The 16,720-nt window shown below is 51.4% G+C and overlaps 1 protein-coding gene across 2 annotated transcripts in view; it reads right to left on the bottom strand.

Annotated features, from left to right (window-relative positions):
• NR5A2 (nuclear receptor subfamily 5 group A member 2) overlaps positions 1 to 15,841 on the bottom strand; it is a gene marked incomplete at its 5' end in the record, with an annotated part of 93,079 nt that extends 77,238 nt beyond the window's left edge. Inside the window, 4 exons of one of the 2 annotated variants that reach the window (XM_082003113.1) lie at positions 1,873 to 2,014; positions 3,302 to 3,420; positions 5,779 to 5,916; positions 15,778 to 15,841. In XM_082003113.1, the coding sequence (XP_081859239.1) occupies positions 1,873 to 2,014; positions 3,302 to 3,420; positions 5,779 to 5,916; positions 15,778 to 15,841 (463 nt within the window). The remainder of the gene's footprint in view (positions 1 to 1,872; positions 2,015 to 3,301; positions 3,421 to 5,778; positions 5,917 to 15,777) is intronic. The other variant, XM_082003114.1, reaches the window with a different exon arrangement.
• Positions 15,842 to 16,720: the final 879 nt, after the last annotated feature.

Here is a 16,720-nt window from a genome sequence, read left to right as displayed (position 1 = left end):
CTAGCGAGGATCTCTCACCAAGCCTACCTTGCCTAACGGCAATTAGATTGAAAGAGGAACCCCTCCCTGACAGCCTGGTGACATGTTGAGACTGCTGAGATTGCTGGAGGTTAAGTTTTTGAGCTTTTTATCTTAGGGATTAGTAGAACATTAAAAATTTATTATGAATGCTAGATACGCATAATACTGTACATTATCATAAGGACTTTAACGTTTAATGATTTTTTTTTTTGGTCCATGGTAATTTATGAACTAGACTTTAAGGCTATATATATATCTCGCTATCAGGGAACTACACATAAATGTCACAAGTATATACAATTATGGAGGCATGTGTTCCTCCAGTTTTCCAAAGGAGAAGTTGTATGGATGTGTGGATAAGGAAGCTAAAGTGTATTTTCTAGAGTACCTTTAAAACTACAGGCACTTTGCTTAAATTTGTAGCAAAAACGCTGCTGCTAATATTCCTGTTGAATGTTGATTTTGAGCAAAATGCAGGAAATTAAAATAATTAAATCACCCTGCTGGTAAATGTAATTAACTTTAAATCTGTATACATAGTATCCTCCCAGGTATTCTACAATCAAAAACTGAGCCAAATTGGATTAGCAAATGCTTCTGTATAACTCCTATAGAAATTAAGGTGAACTGCATGTAATCACAGAAATTTGGTCCTATATCATTATCAGCATCTGAGGAGTTAAAAGTGAGAGTAGAAAAATGTATTTTATCCTTATTCTTAACGTCAACAATGAGAAAAGGATTCCAGATGTCCTGTTATTGTACTATTTGAATTTGGAAAAACATGCAGTGGTTTGGGATGTTTAGTGCAGTGTGTCAGTGCTAGCTCAGTCTTGTGGGCAAATAGAATAGTATTGAACCCATCAAACTGCAGGAGGCTGAATTTTTTTGTTAATCTTCAGTTATATCAACAGCTTTCCTTTGCCAGACTCAGGTGATTGGGTCTTATCTTTTGTGATTCCCTTAATGGTTTATGGTTTCCCTCCTTGGCCTGATTTTTTTTCCTGGTTAAGTGTCCAGGGTAAATGCCATTTCAGTACAACTGTAAGAATAAGAAATTCAGGAGCTTGTACTTGGTCAAGCAGAAATGTCATTTGCTGTGAAATCTGAATTTTAATATTTTTATATATGAGAGTTAGAATGAACTGTGTATGAGTCTCACATTTGAGTGGATGATAATTTTGTATACAATCTCAAAGGCTATTGTACACTTTTCACTGTTCTCTGTACATGAGAAAGTGAAATTAAGTCAAAAAGTATACTTCAAAATGTCTTATTCTCATTTCTAATAGCATCTCAGGTGTAACATGACAAAAATATAGGACACAACTTTAGAGAAAGGCAAGTTGGTGTGAGAAAAATCTTATTTTTTTTTTTTAGATTCTCTGTTTTTAGCCTTATTGTCAGAAGAATATATATAAAAAACCAACCCTAGATAAAAGATAAATAGAATCAGATCACTCTCCATAGCAATGACTAATTTTTTTCTAATCTGGACACTTCTTACATATTTTGTTTCCTCCAAATTAAGTCTTTTAAAAAAGCTGCAAAACTATTCTATCCAGATCCATTCATTCACAAACTCTAAAATACTGAAACGTCTATACATATATTAAAAAAGAGGATTATGGTTTTGACCAGTTGTTAGGGATTTACCATTTACTAATTAGATTTTTTTTATAAAGCAACAATTTCATTGAGCATACAAACTCACCTTTTACTATAATTTCAAAACCACAATAAATATGTAGCTTTTAAAATAAAATAGCATGTAACAACACATGTAATCCTATCACTTTAAAAATTAATCTATAGTGTAGTTGAAAATATCAGCAAGACTATATCTCTTACCTTCCAATTTCATTCCAACACTTAGACATTTTTGAAATCGACAGTAAGGGCATCGTTTTCTCTGTGTCTTGTCAATCTGGCAATTCTGATTTTCTATACAAGTGTACCTTTTGTTATTCTGGACTGTTCGCTTAAAGAATCCCTGTATGATAGATACAAAAGTTAGCCTGTTTTGCTTGAATAGCATGTTTCAGCATTTTATTTTATGGAAATCATTGTAACATTTTTCAGACATTGCTCAAGCACTTAAGAAGTTACACAGTTCATTTTAAATTATAGTGAGATGTACCCAGGAGAAAACCACCAGACTCCAGAGGATGTTTTCTTGTGTTAGTGCTATGTTTTATAGACATGTGTAGACTTGGTAAGACTGGCTCTAGACTCCTGTGCCCCTAACAGTCGTAGCAGAAATAGTGAGTCTGACCAGTTCCTTTTGTATTCTTTAATCATTGCAAACTGATTAGAGTCTTGCCTTTAAAGTAGTTTTACATGAAATAGGGAGGAACACTGTTGCAAAGATACAAATACAGACTACCTCTGTACTTGGATGTACTTGGCTACTGTACATCCCAGTGGTGCATGCTAGAGGTATAATGAGTGCTTGTTGTTCATTTCTCATTTATTATTTTTTAATGAAAATATAAGGTGCCAAGTTAATTTTTCCATGCCACTAAGTATTTTAAATTGCATCATTCTGGCAAAGGAGTTTTCTTTACAGTGCATTACTTAAATAACCGTAAAGAACTTTAAAAAAAAATTTACATTGCAAATTTGACATGTCATAAATTCATAAGTATTTAAACCCGTTAGTATAATAGAGCCATGCAGATACATCTTCCAATATGATAAGTTGCATTTACAAATATTTTATACTCATAATTAATGAATGATCTAAACCAAATCATTAGTTACTTGACTTCGTGTGTCAAGTGAGCTCTGACAGTTACAGTTTGTATCAAAACAGTGCATGGTCACTATAGTCACAGAAGTTTACTTTGTAATATTGAAGGATGAAAAATCTTAAAGCTGCATTAGGTATTGCAAAGCGGATCTGTATTGCGGATATGTTTCCTACTTTATCCTCCAGGAACAGAAATACTCTGAATGTATATAAATAAACTAAAATCAATATTTAGGACAGGCAGGAATGAAAGGTGTTATAGAACTACATCACTTCACAACAGCAAAATACTTAAAGATAAAACTACAATGCAAAACAGTCCAAGTTGTTTCCATTTGTGCAGATGAGATCTCTCCAAGAGACTTCTAAAATCCTAAAGCTTTTTGGTGGTTAATTTTTTACATTAGTGTAACAAGAAATTTATCAGAAATAAGCCAAATTATTACATGTCTGATTATATATTTTTTTGCTTATATCTGAAACTTTTTTGGCTGTACTTGTGTTTGTATGAAGTAATTAGCACAGAACCTTGCAGCTTTCACAGGTGAGAAGTCCATAATGGTACCCAGACACTTTATCTCCACAGACTGGACACAGTTCCTCAAGGTCTTCATCATAAGAGTAATTCACCATTTTAAACTGAGACACTGGGGAAAGGAGAAATAGCATATTCAATTAGAATTTATGTTAATGACTCAAATTTTCTGCAACTGTTCTCATCTAGAGTGAAAGCTCACTTACACCCCAATTTGCAGTGGTATGTGTGCGGGGGAAGTTTTATTTTTAAAAATACAGCTTGCATTGAGACATGCAATTTGTCGTCAACAGCAAATCTGCATGATACCTGGCAAGTGGAACAAAACCCATTAGCTCCTCAGTTTTATGTTCTAAATATTTGTATTTACGGAGTGCCCTTAACTTAGTCAGTTTATGGAGTAGGAAACTAAATGAATTGATTTAAATCCGAAAATGATCGGGGCAAGTTTAAAAAAAAAAAAAAAAAGCAGAACGAAAAGATTGTTTTACTTGCGTATTGAAAGTAACTAATTTCGTTCCCTTTAAAGTTTTCTTTCAACATCAGCCTGCAAATATTTACTTTAGCCTAAACTTGTATCTTACAGACCCAGCATTTTTCCGCCGCGTTAAATGCAAGTTACTTTCAAAACCAGCTTAAACACGTCCTCTGCGCCCCCCCCAAACTTGCTGTCTGGGGGTGACCGCCACCCCTCCGAGCCAGCTCGCTCTCCCACGCCGCAGCCCTCGGGGCAGCGCCGCACGCCCGCAGCTCCGGTTCGGCGGTCCGGCGGCGACGGGGCAGACGCTTTTAGCCCCCGTCGGCGCGGCTGCCCGCGGGTCGCAGAGGGAGAGCGGGCCGGCACCGCCGTCCGCAGGGGATACCGTCGGGGTCTGCCCAGCTGGCGCCTCCCGGTACCGGGGTCTGGCGGGCAACCTGCTCCCCGGGGCCGCCTGAAGTTTCTGCCGCCCGGGGAAAAGGTGGGGAGGAGCCGGGGCCGGGCGGGGGGGGGGGCGGTTAGAACAGGCCGAATGAAGGCACACAGCCGAACTCCCCCCACAAAGAACGTAGTCAGCTGCTCTGGCTATTCCCAAAACGAAGCCCCGCCACACACCGCGGGGCCGGTTTCCTTCCCCTTCCCTGCTGCTAAGCCTCCCATCTGCTCAGCAAACGCGGCGGCGGGCTCCTGCGCAAGGCGAGAGGCGCCGGGCATCGCAGCGGCACCGCTGAGCGTGTCGCCGCTTTGCTGGTAACCCCGCGGCTGCCACAGTTCGGGGGCACCGGGGTGGTCAGAGTCCGCCCGAAGTCCCCGGGCCGGGCGCCCGACTGGGGCCGCGGGAGCTGCGCACCCCTCCGCCAGGGCACGGGGCTGCGCTCGGGGGAGCTGCCGGGGGACGCGGGAGCAGCAGCCCGCCAGCACACGGCCGGGGATCGCCGCCTGCCAGCGGCCTGGGGCGGACACTGGGCAGCCGCAAGCGGAGGAGGAGGGCCCGGCCCGCCCCTCCGCTCCCGCGGCTCCAGGACCCGGCGCGGGGACGAAGTTCCCCCTTCTCGCAGGAAAAACCAAGTGGGAAAGCAGGGGTTTTCCGAGTGCCGTGCCCTGCCACTGAGCCTCCTCCGCAGGCGAGGAAAGGGGCGGGCGGGCCGCGCCCAGCACCTCCGCGGCCCCCGGCCCACCCGGCCCCTGCTTCCCAGCAGGGTCCCGGGAGGAGAAGGGATAATTTCGAAAGAGCAGCCGGGACGGGAGTTTCTGTCCCGGGAGAGGCGGGCAGGGCGGGCAGTGCCCGCGCACCGAGCTGCCGGCTCCGAGGCAGGGAGCTGCGGCGGCCCTTGGACAGGGTTCGCCGCCGTCTCGCTCCTCGCGGGGCACCGGGAGCGGACCTGTCCCCGTCCCGCAGAGGCATCTCCAGCGCCACCGCAGCTCGGGCATCCCGCTGCCCTCCCCGGTACCCGCCAGGGCACAGACCCGCTGCGGCGTCGGGGCTCTCTGCTGACAAGTTCGTGCCGCCCTGGGCCACTGCGCTGTGCCTGCCGGCGCCGCGGCCGCTGGACAGGGCCCTCGGGGCCCCGCTTCGGGACGATGTGTGGCACGCGGGGCGCTCGGCGGGATTTGCCCGCGTAAGACCCCTTGCCATAAACTCTGAGTCAGTTTTGCGTGGACCGGCGACGAGGCCGGTGTCCCCGAGCAGTGACCGGCGGCGCGTGTGCACCCCGGGGAGGGCTCCCGCCGGCCAGATGCTTGACGGTTCTCCGGTCGCGGTTGCACCTCCTGGCCGGGGCCTTGCCGTCGCCTCGGCGCTGGTGCCCCGGCCCCCGGTGCCCGCCCGAGCCACGCTGGAAACTGCCCCGCGAGGGCAGGGGCTCGGCGGGGTGCGAGAGGGCGGCGGCAGGGGCAGCAGCCGTGAACTTTTTTGGCAGGACGAAAGGGCGGTTTGCCGAGGGGGGCCCGAGCGTGCGCGGAGAGGGAGCGCCGTTCCTTCCCCCCCCTTACCTTGCATGTTTTCCGGCATCTGCCCCTGTTCCCCATTCGACCGGGCGAGTCCCAGGGCCTCCGTCTCCACTTTGGGCAGCATGACAAGGCGGCAGCGGGCCGGGCTGGGGTCTCCGTGTCCGTCCTCGACACCAGCACCTGGACACGGCAGCACAGATTTAGCTGGAGCAAGGGGCGCTCGGCGGCCGCTGCCTCTTCCTCCTCCTCCTCTGCCCTCCCTCTGCTCCACGCCGGCCCCTGCCCTGCTGCAGCAGTAGCACCGAGCGGTCCCGGCCGCCGGGAAGCGTCGCCGGCTGCCCGCGGCTGGGGGAGCCGCGGAGCGGTAGTCGGGCTGCAGGCGGCGGGGCGGAGAGGAGAGGAGGAGGAGGAAGACCGGGGAGTGCCGGGGAGGAAGGAGGAACCCCGGGAGCCCGTAGCAGCTCCGCCCGGGGCTCAGCGCGGCGGCAGCCCGGCGCCCCGATCCATGCGGAGCGGCACAGTGCACAGGAGCGCTCTGCCGCCGCTGGTGCTGCTGGACAGGGTTCCCACCCCCGTCCCCCTCCTCCCTTCCTCCCTCCTCCTCCTCCTCCTCTTCCCCCCGCCACAAGTGCGGAGGTGCTGAGTCGAGACCTCTACCCCGGGCCCGCGGGGAGGCGCTCCCAGAGCCCGGGGGCGCAGGGCGCGGGGGACGCCGGCGGGAGGGGGGGACGACACACCGCCCGTGCAGCCAATAAGGCTGAAGCGGGATGAGCAACACCCCGCGCACACACGCACAGGGACACACACGCATAGGGACACACACACTTGCCCAGAGCCCTCGACCCCCGCCCGGTTCTTAAACCGGGCTGCGGGGTGGGGGCCTGGGCTGCAGCCATCTCTCCCCGCCTCAGCGGAGCCCGACGGGCCACCGGCCCCGCCGAGCCGGGCTGCGCTGCCCTCCCTCCCGCCGTGTGCCTCCTTGCCGGCGTGCAGCCCCGCTCCAGCTCTCTTGGGGCAGGCGGGCAATCCCCCCGCCCGGCCATCTGCGGCTGCGGGACCTCCTGCACTTGGAGAGCACCAGCCCTTGCGGCCACGTTGCCGCCGTGCAACCCCGGAGCCTGAGAGAAGCGGGCGGGAGCCGCACCTGAGCTCGCTGTACCTAATCTGGCTATTTGGGTGTCTCTCCCCTAAACTTCTTGCGAAATCTGCCCATGCCAGTTGCACCGTTTGCACAAAAGCCAATGCCGTGGCAGAGCCATCGCTTGAGCAAGAGCCTCCCTTCCCCGGCTCTCGGTGCAGCAAGTGGCACTCGTTTCCGAGTTCTCCGAAAGAACTCGTTTCTCGCAAGCGAGTGCCTCAGCGCCGAGAGCCGGGCGGCCCCGAGGCGCGGCGCGGGGACCGGGGCCGGAGGGGCCACGGGGCGGCGGGGGGCCAAGCAGTCAGGCCAGCCGGGCTGCGGGTCTGCCCGCCCCTGCTGTCCTCCCCGCCCCGTCCACGCCGGGAGCGTCCGCGGGGCTCCGCGCTGCTCCCACTGCGGCGCGTGGGCCTGGCCGTATGGGCTGAGCGGTATTTGCACCTTTGGAAGCACCCGAGCCCCCTGCCCGCGCGCGCGGCTGCCCGTGCGCCCCTGACGCTTGACTCTCCCTTGTGTGTAGTAAGAGCCGAAAGTATTTAGCGGTGAAAACTGCTTCCGATTGGAAGTGAGGCGTGGAACTGCCTCCAGCGGAGGGTATAGCATAGCCCGTCGGTTGGGAGAGAGTTTGTGAAAACGGACCCTTGTTGTAACCGACAAATACTTGCGACGGCTGCAGAGTGACCGGGGTGGGACAAGCCCTCCGCGCGCAGGGAGGGGCGGCGGCGGCTGTGCCCAGTCCAGGGCAGCTTAAACTTTTCGTATCCAGTAACTGGAAGAAGCGACCTTTGCTAAATTCAGCGCAGATCCCGAGCCAACCCAACAGCAGCACTGCCGGGGTAGAAGATGTCTCGTCTCTGTGCAGGATTTAACATTTTGGGGACTGACCCAACGCGCAGAGAGGCTTGGACCTCTGGGCTCCTTCCATTCTCATCTTTTCCCCATTCCCCTTCGGGCGTGCAGGCGAACTCTTGATCTATATCAACACGTTATTTCTCAAGTTAGAATTTCACAGTTTAGCAGTTCGCCTGCGACTAAGTTTTAGCACAGCAACATGGCGAGCTGCGGGAGCGGTTAAGGCGGGGTGGCTGGAAACCACCCCGAGGGAATGCCCTCGTTTCTAGGCAGCAGTGGCTTGGGCTGAGACCCCGGATCGGCCCTTGGGAAGCTGTTCCCAGGAGTTACAAACGATCCCTCTCGCAGGCGTCGCCGTGCCCCATCACCCTGCGCTGAGCCCGGGCGGCTCACCACTGGCGGCGGCGGCTCCGCTCCACAGGGCGCTCGCCGGCATCGGGTCGCGGCTGCGGGCCGGGGGTCTCCGCGGCGCGGCGAGGCCGCGGCCCTCCGGCCTGGCGAGCCTGCAGCCGGGCCGCTTCAGCCTCTGTCGGCCCGACGGGTGGCCGGAGGACCCCGGGGGCGGCTCGCAGAAGAGCTTCGCGTCCCCGCAGACCTTCGCCGCATGGGAAGCGCTGTCAGCGCACATCTGCGGCTGCATGTACCGCAGACCGTGGGAAGTGTCGTACACGTCGGCAGGACAGCGCCGGCCCTGGGTCCTGCAGCCCGCTGGGCTTTGTCGGGGAAGGAGCCGGTCCCTTCCCTCCCGCTCGCCGCCGGGTGGGTCACGCCGCTTGGCGACGCCCCGCCGGCGCGCCCCGTGCCGCCGTTCTCGTTACCGCTGCTCCGGGAAAGGCATCCGCGTTTTAGGCGAACGCTGGGGAAGGAAACCCCGAGTCCGGACAGGGCAGGCGAAACCGGCCCGAGCGCAGCCGCGGCCAGGCGGGCTGCGGCCCCCGCCGGCGGCTGCCCGGGCCGGGCCGGGCCGGCTCTCCCCGGCCAACACTCCCCCGCGGGCACGGCCCCAGCGCCGGTCCCCGGGCTCTTCCCTCCTACGCGGGTAAGGTTTGGAGCGATTTCAAACTGTACATCGCAAAGCCACTCCGAGCTATCGCTATGGATGAAAATACTTTGCAGTGGTTATTACACATCCACATTTCTCCGGAGTAACAGTTTAGGGCAGTACGTATTATAAATGATACGTGGTCCCTCGTGGCTACATTTAATTTAACATGGAGTTCCAGCTCTCACGGTTGCCTTGAGCAACCTTAATTACCCTTTCTTCTAATCTCTTCTCCATTCCTTACAAAGTTCTCCAAACTTTTTTTTTAACGTGACTTCTCTCCTGAGTTTGCCTGACTTGTTCTGACTTTGCCTGAAGGTCTTGATTGACGCGTGTAATTATAATTATAAAAGATGATGGCTCGGGGAGCCTCCAGCAGCCTTGATTAGTACGAGGAGCAAGACCTGGAATATTTTATACTTCCCTATTTAAATGTGTGTACATTTACATTAAAAAAACCCACGGTCTAATTTTAAATAATCCGAAGCTTCTTTCACCTCTTTGTTTTCAAAGGTGAGGGTTCTGTGTGATGATATTTCAAGGGAAGCTGCAATTTCTTACAGCTTCAATGAGGCCACAGAACCTGGGCAAATTTCAAAGCCTTTTTCCCATAGCCAACCTGGAGGGTCTGCTCGATGAGCAACAAAGAGCACGCTCCCTTCTTAGCTTTGTGTCGGAAAGTGTCCCGGAGAAGGTTTGATTTATCTTCCCAGCAAGCAAACTCTAGCGAAAGAGAACATTTTGGGGCATGTTCAAGACAAACTTGGCAGAAGAAAATGAAATAAGTAAATGGAGGACTGAAACTTTTCTGCTGGGAAGCCTAAATCCAAAGCCGATCAAAAAGACTTTCGAGGGAAGTATTTCAGAAGGAGAGAAATCCGCATCCTGTCCCTGCTTCCTCTCCCGCTGAGCATTCCCGTCTGCTGCCTGCCCAGAGCTGCCTGAGCAATCCCGCACTGAAACCGGAGGCTTCAGCCAGGCGCGGGGCGAGAGCCACCGCCGCGCAGCCTGGCCCCGGGCGCGGAGCGGCGCGGCCCCGGGCAATGCCCCGGAGAAGCAGCGTGTGACCGTGCGGCAGGTACAGGACCCCTCTGCGGCTGGGAAAGTTTATAAAGCGAGTAGCTGCTCCACCTCACACACCTCTCACGCCAACTTTACGAGACTGTTTACAGCAGGAAAAGTGTGTCCAATACAGGCTCTGCTCTACTCTCTTTTTCCCCTTTCCTTTTCTTTAATTTCTTTTCCCTCCTCCCTTTTTATCTCTCTTCTTCTCTTCTCTTCTCTTCTCTTCTCTTCTCTTCTCTTCTCTTCTCTTCTCTTCTCTTCTCTTCTCTTCTCTTCTCTTCTCTTCTCTTCTCTTCTCTTCTCTTCTCTTCTCTTCTCTTCTCTTCTCTTCTCTTCTCTTCTCTTCTCTTCTCTTCTCTTCTCTTCTCTTCTTCCCCCGGCTTGTCATAAACAGATCACCCCTACAGTACGAAGGGGAAAGGACCTCGAAACCTTCCAAATCCCGTATCCAAGGCGCTCCTCTCATCACTTTGCCGAGGAAATACTGGTTTTAATTCCTAGGGATTCATTTGAGAGGAACCTGTTAGTGCCTTCAACTCAGGCTTTAGAAAGTAAACTGTCCCCTCTAGAGAACTGGAAAAAAACCCCAAACCCCAAAATATACTCTTTTCTGTGGGTTGTTTTTTTTTTTTTTTTTTTGATCCACTGTCAGCGAAACAGAGTGGGTGCTTCAGACTGAAATGCTTTCTGTACTGAAACGCGCACCGCAGAGGATCGCTTTCCAAAGCCTATTGGCTTTTTTCTGCTGCGAATCATTAACGGCTGCCTTACGGGGGTGTCGGCCTCCCCGGTCCGAAACAGAGAACTGTTCGTTCCGCACAGCCTGTTGTTGACCGAGAAGCTGTTTCTCAAGCCCGGCCGAGCCTCCCGCTGCCTGGCAAACCACTGGCAGCGGCGTGATGCGAACCCACGGGCGGCTGCGGCGTGGGGAGCGGGCCGGGCCGCGCGAGCGGCGCGGCACCGCCGTGACGGAGCCCTCAGTGAGGCGTCGTAACGCGGCGCCTCGCCCTGCCGCTCCCGCCGGGCGCCCGCCCGAAAGGCGGCACGCGTGGGGGCAGGGCCGCTGCGTCACGCCGCGGTGCGGAGCAGCGTGCTGGCGGAGGCTTTCCCGGGAAGGCGCGGGAGTGCTGAGGCTCCGGGGGCCGAAAGCTGAGGCACTGCCGGGAGCCCCGCCCGGGGCTTGCGGCAGGCGTTCCCCGCCCTGAGAGCGGCAGCCCTTATCCATTAGGACACCTGAAGGTCCCGTTTTGCAAGCAGACACTCTGCTTGTGCTTTCCCCGCCCCCCCCCCCCCCCGACAAATCACACCACTGGCGTAGGGCAACCGCGTCCTCGTCCCGCACTGCTCGGACCTGTTGCCGCTAACGGTGCGACGGGAAAACGCGCTCGCTCTGATCGCTCCTGCCTGCTGCGGGGCTGGCGGCTTCCCTTCCCGCATGGGAGGCAAGGAGGTGAACCCGAAAGCCGGGGCCCTTCTCCGCGCTCGCCCGCCCAGAAGCGGAGCCGCTGCTCGGCGCAGTGCGCCGGAGGGGCCGGTCCGAAGGACGCGGTAGGGGGTCCCGCCGTTGCCCCCTCTGCCGCGAACCCGCCGCTCCTTTCCAACATTGGTCATGATTTCCTGATGAGGCTGTTTTGTCTCTGCCCGTGCTGCCCTTTTGGAGCCGAGTGTGGAATATCTAGTTGAAAGAGCTAGAGCCTGGTCTGGAAATACCACTCCAAACACATTCGTGTATAACGCAAGGCTCCTGTCAGGGCTGAGCGCCGGGCTCTGTATCACAAGAGATAACTGATTTCTATCCTGCACAGACAGGCTTAAAAATGAAATTTATTTTGCTGAGGCAACTGCCCTTGATCAGAAAAAAAAGATGTTTTAGGTCTGCTCCCCCCGCCCTCCCAGTAATTATGTTTTGAAGCTTGGAAACTTTATTTAAAAGTAATGTAACAGCTGACCTTTATAATGAAAAAAAGTTTAAGCTCATGTATCTGTCTATCTCATATAAGATTTCTCCACACCTATGCACAGAATCATAAACAAACCATGTGAAGATGAACTAGGCATAGTTTGTACTGAGAAATCTTGATAAGGATTGTGTACATATGCATGTCCATTGTATATAAGAACGTATTAATATATAAAGTTGCATATCTACGTAATACATATAATGTACTCGTGTAACATGTGAGTAAACTCTAGACATCAATGATAATCTGGCAGGAATTGTAACGGTTTTCCCTGCACTGCAGCCAAACACAACTCCTGCTGCAGATAATTCTTTCCTTTCATCCTATATAAAAACAAGTTTGAGAGCTGACCTTTAAATTACCCACACGGACGAGTGGCTGAAGGAATTTTGTCGGAGGTTTCCCTCTGGAGACCACAGGCATCATCATTGTTACATTACTTCATATATTTGGGTATTTAAAATCAGACTAACTGGAAAAAATCAGGCGTAAATGTAAATACTGCCCCTTTTGTAGATAGCTCGTTTGCAGTATAACGATGGGCGAAGTATTCAATGGGAAGAAAATTGATAAATGTAAAGACTAACAGCAAAAGTTCACTGTTACAAAAAAAATCGCCTATGGCTCATTTCTTGCAGTCCTCACACAACCCAAACTGTTCATGCCTGTGGAAGCTTTGCCTGCATTGTTGCAGGCAAAATCCTAATCCAAACTTTTAAAGATAATGTTTGCTGTATTTGTTAATCATATGAACTTTCACTAAATAATAATAATAATACCTAATAATAATAAAACAAAAATAAACCTTGCTAAACTCAAGAGCACTAATTATAATACTATAAACTGCCTGAGGACATATATTAAAATTAAGATGGCAGTAAGTATTATACAAGCTGAAAAAATTCACAGTAAGAAACTACAAGTAGATTATTTTTCCTCTTATATAATTTTTTTGTCAAGTTAATGAAACAGTTATTTCTGTGAAATAATCATAGCTAATGGTTATAAAAATTGCACAGTGTCCCTGAGGACACTAAGGCAAGAGGCTGATATTAGAGGGAAAATAAAACTAGTCAAGTAGCTTTGTATCACCCCGGAATCTGGTAGAAGAAAAAAATCATGGCACTTCCATAAAAATTTCCTTAAGTCCATACGATGCTGGAAGATAGCATGTACTATCAAGATTTTGTGAATTCCAGCTGCCTCTTTGACTATAGGACTGTAAACCGAAAAGCAGGTGTCAACAGAGGGTATTGCCCACTCACGCTCCAGCTCCAGGCTGGTTGTGTTTGCTCCCCGAGGGACAGGTCCACTGCCATTTGAACCCGTGGAGTCTGATTTGCATTCATGGGAGCTGGACGGGGCCCTCCTTGCTGGGAGAGAGCCAGGTCATTCTTGCTGTGGCATGTCACTGATTTATACCAAACCCAAACTGGTCGCCAGATGGGGGGAGGCACTGGGTGCATGTCCACAAAGCAGGTGTTCCATGACAAGGGCACCTCTCAGCCGCTGCGGTGGGAGCACCCCAGGCCTGAGGGGCTGGTGGGGTGGAGTGGGGGCTGCAAAGGCCCTGGCAGGGATGGAGGCCCTTGCAGGGACAGAGTCTGTGGCAGGGACACCGTCAAAAGCCCACCTGCTCTGCCACCAACTAGACAAGAAAAAGCAAAAAAGCTGCTGGGAAGAACTGCACAAAACTGGAAGTCCGGGGATGGGATTTGCTCTTAAGAGCACTTGGCCCTGCAGTTGACTGTACTTATACCCTAGGAGGACAGCTTTTTCTTCCAAAGAATTAGTCTCCAAGAGCAAATATGAACAGAATCCAGCTCTGTCCTATTTGGTTCCCCCACCCTCAAGCAGAGGCCCGCAGGGTGGTGCTGGTTACATTTAACCCTTACAGGTAAGCGGTGATCAGTTTACAATGCTGAGTTAGATTCACTTTTCAGGGATGCCACCATGGGTTCTGACTGTGCAGTGCCACGCAGGGGTAGAATCCCCCTCCTGACCTAGAGCACACAGGATTTCTGAGACTTTCACAGGATTTAGACCTGCTTTTCCTGGGCCATGCTTTGCGAATCTGTCCTGGTATGTCTGTGATACAACACACATATGAGCGCATTTTGGAGGTATGGTGACAACAGTGCTCTGCTAACATGTCTCCCACCAATCTGTTCCTCATATCCACATGGTTTAGGACCCCAGACCTGCCAGTCTTTTGAAAGGCATGAAAATGGACTAAATATGACAGATAGGAGTGCCTTATTTTCCCTTCTCCTTGGGTTGTACCCTTTCACCCTGAGAAACCTTATCTGAGTGGCCACTCTTCAGATGCATGAGATATATTATTATTTTATTATCCCATGATGAAGGCTGAGGAGAGAGGACCAGAGGCTTCTTCAGCACCTTTCCCTCCCTGGCAGCCAAAAAGAGCAGAAGTTGGAGCAAGGCCCAAGGGAGCAAGACGCAGCTGGGAGGCTGGATTCACCCCACTTTTCCATGTGTTTCTGGGAGCAGAGCTGTGTGGAGGAGCTGGGATACCCTGCTGGCACTGCTGGAGGATCCACATGGCTCCCTCCGAGGAGAGGCATCCCACCCCGGCGCAGGGCTGACACCAGACACAGCCAGCCAGGAGGCAGGCAGTTGCAGGCCTGGTGATGTGATCCATGGGGCATTACTCGTCCGGCCATCTGTTTGCTGCCCAGCAAACCTCACTGCTGAGTTGGGCACGGTTCTTGTGTGGGAGGTGTAGGGCGGGTGAACAGGGTGAGAAGGGAGCCCCTGGGGGCCAGCTGCCTGGCATACAGCCAGGTCCGAGGTGGGAGCCCTTCCCGTTGGCACCCTTCCCTTCCCCAGGAGAAACAGCAGCTCCACCCAGGAGATCAAGATCAGGTTTCAGCTATGTCTGAGGCGATTTCCTGCAGCTGTTGCTGCGCCCTGCATCCCCACGGTCCCAGAGCCTCCCTTGACGGCGAGGTGCCCACATCACACCCAGCATCAGGGTGAGTGCCTTGCATGCCATGTGATGATGCACTTTGGGGGCAAGAGGAAGAGAATGAGCCCCTGTTCCCACACGCAGGCCAAAGCTCCCTTCTTTCATCCTTGCCATATACTGCTGTGCTGGGAAAACCCTGCAGCCTTGGAAAACCCTGGGCTGCTCCATGAAGGAGAACTTTCCCTCAACAAGCCTTCTCCAGCCCCACTTGGACCTGGCACAGGCCGACGGGGCAGGGGATGCTGTTGCCCTGCCAAAAGAAAGGCACCTCGCTCTCGGCCTCTGGGGAGAGGCAGAATGACCCGAGATAGGAAGTGTGAGGAGAAGGGCAGGGAGGTGGTGGGGAGAGGCACCCGCTGGGGCTCGGCCTCAGCCACCGCAGCCCTGGCAGCCCAGGGCAGCCAGCTTTGCAATGCCCCTTGCGTCTGCGGGCCAGAGTAGCCCCCGCCTGCTGGCTTTCTGGAGCTGTTTCCATATGCTACTGAAAGTATTCACTTCGCTGCTCTGAAGACTTAACCGGGTTTTATTATCCAGCCCACCCCCACTGAATGACAATATAACTGCATTTTTAGCTATAATAAAGAATCTGCAGTTGTCGTGTATTACAGAAAAGACCTGAAAATGTTCCTGAGGTTTTCTCCAATAAGAATAGTCAGGCCTGAAGCAATTTAAATCTAATTTTTGCAAATGTTTATACATGCACACACACACACCATTTCACAGTTATTAGCAATTGTAATAGATAAAGATACCATTAATTATCTGATTATATATTTGATAATCGCATTATCTCTGGAGAAAAGTGTTATTCACTAAATCATCAGCTGTTTTCTTACGTTTTTACATGGTATCGCAAGGTTCTTTTTTGCCTAAATACACATGCAAATTAATCAGTTTTGTTGGCTCGCCCAATTGTAATGATTTCTTCAGTTTGGACAGCCCCAAGTCTAATATATTTATGCAGAGTCTTCAAAGCAGTTAGAAAACTGTTACTTACCAACTGATGTAAGTCCATGTTTTATAGATTCCTGTATGATGGCTGTGTGGGAACCAGAAGACATTATTAGGTGTAAATATACAGTACCCTTGGGTGCAAGGTGTACAGCATTGAGTACAGAAGAGGTGCAGTCTGTAAACTTTTCTGGCCTTGAGACCCAGGCTATAATAACCTTCAGTGAAAGTCGGCGTGATGAACAACAACAAAAAAAATTATCCAAGAATTCAGAAAGTAACAAGCGTGTCTTTGAGTGGACTCTGTACTTTTTCCAGCATTAGTGACCTGCTGTAAACCATGTATCCCATTTCATGATAGTCTCTAATCAGAAGAATTGGAACTTGTGATAGGTTTGGCACTGTCACGTGATTTTGTACAGCTTGATAAGAGGACCCTGTTATAAAGTGACAGCAAAAGAGATAAGAACTCTTGGCAGATAATGGTACAGAAATGATTAACCTAGAGTGGAGAGGTGCTATGAAGCCCAGAGAGTGGAAGGTTGTAAAGTTGTGGGGTCATAAGAGCATACTGAGTGGATGAAAAGCCATACCAACGTAAGTGTAATGACTATAAACTCAGACTTGTGACCTGTCTTCTTGATGTCATCACTCTTTGCACAGTGGACAGCAAGCATGGTTGTTTTGGTTTCTGTAAACACTCTTTGGATGGCAAAACAAGCAAGCATTAATTCCTTAAAGGAGGCTTCTGAATGCGCTTGGGATTCTACACTCCGTCTAACAGCACCAGCAAATCACTGGTGGTGGTTTGTCAGACAAAACCATTTTATTGCCCCAGTCCTCAGGCTGGAGAGTAGCTTCAGGCTGTAGGCGTTTAGTGGAAAGCGTACACTACTTTCTCAGTGAAGAGCTTTGCAACATGGTTAAACATTGATATCCCAAGATTATGATACATAGATGGTATTGCCCTCACCTCAAAGACTGCGAGG

The sequence above is a fragment of the Phaethon aethereus genome (assembly GCF_964289735.1).
Source record: "Phaethon aethereus genome assembly, chromosome: 8".
Taxonomy (NCBI): domain Eukaryota; kingdom Metazoa; phylum Chordata; class Aves; order Phaethontiformes; family Phaethontidae; genus Phaethon; species Phaethon aethereus.
The sequence above is the reverse complement of the archived record's forward strand: the minus strand, read 5'-3'. Positions and strand labels throughout refer to the sequence as shown.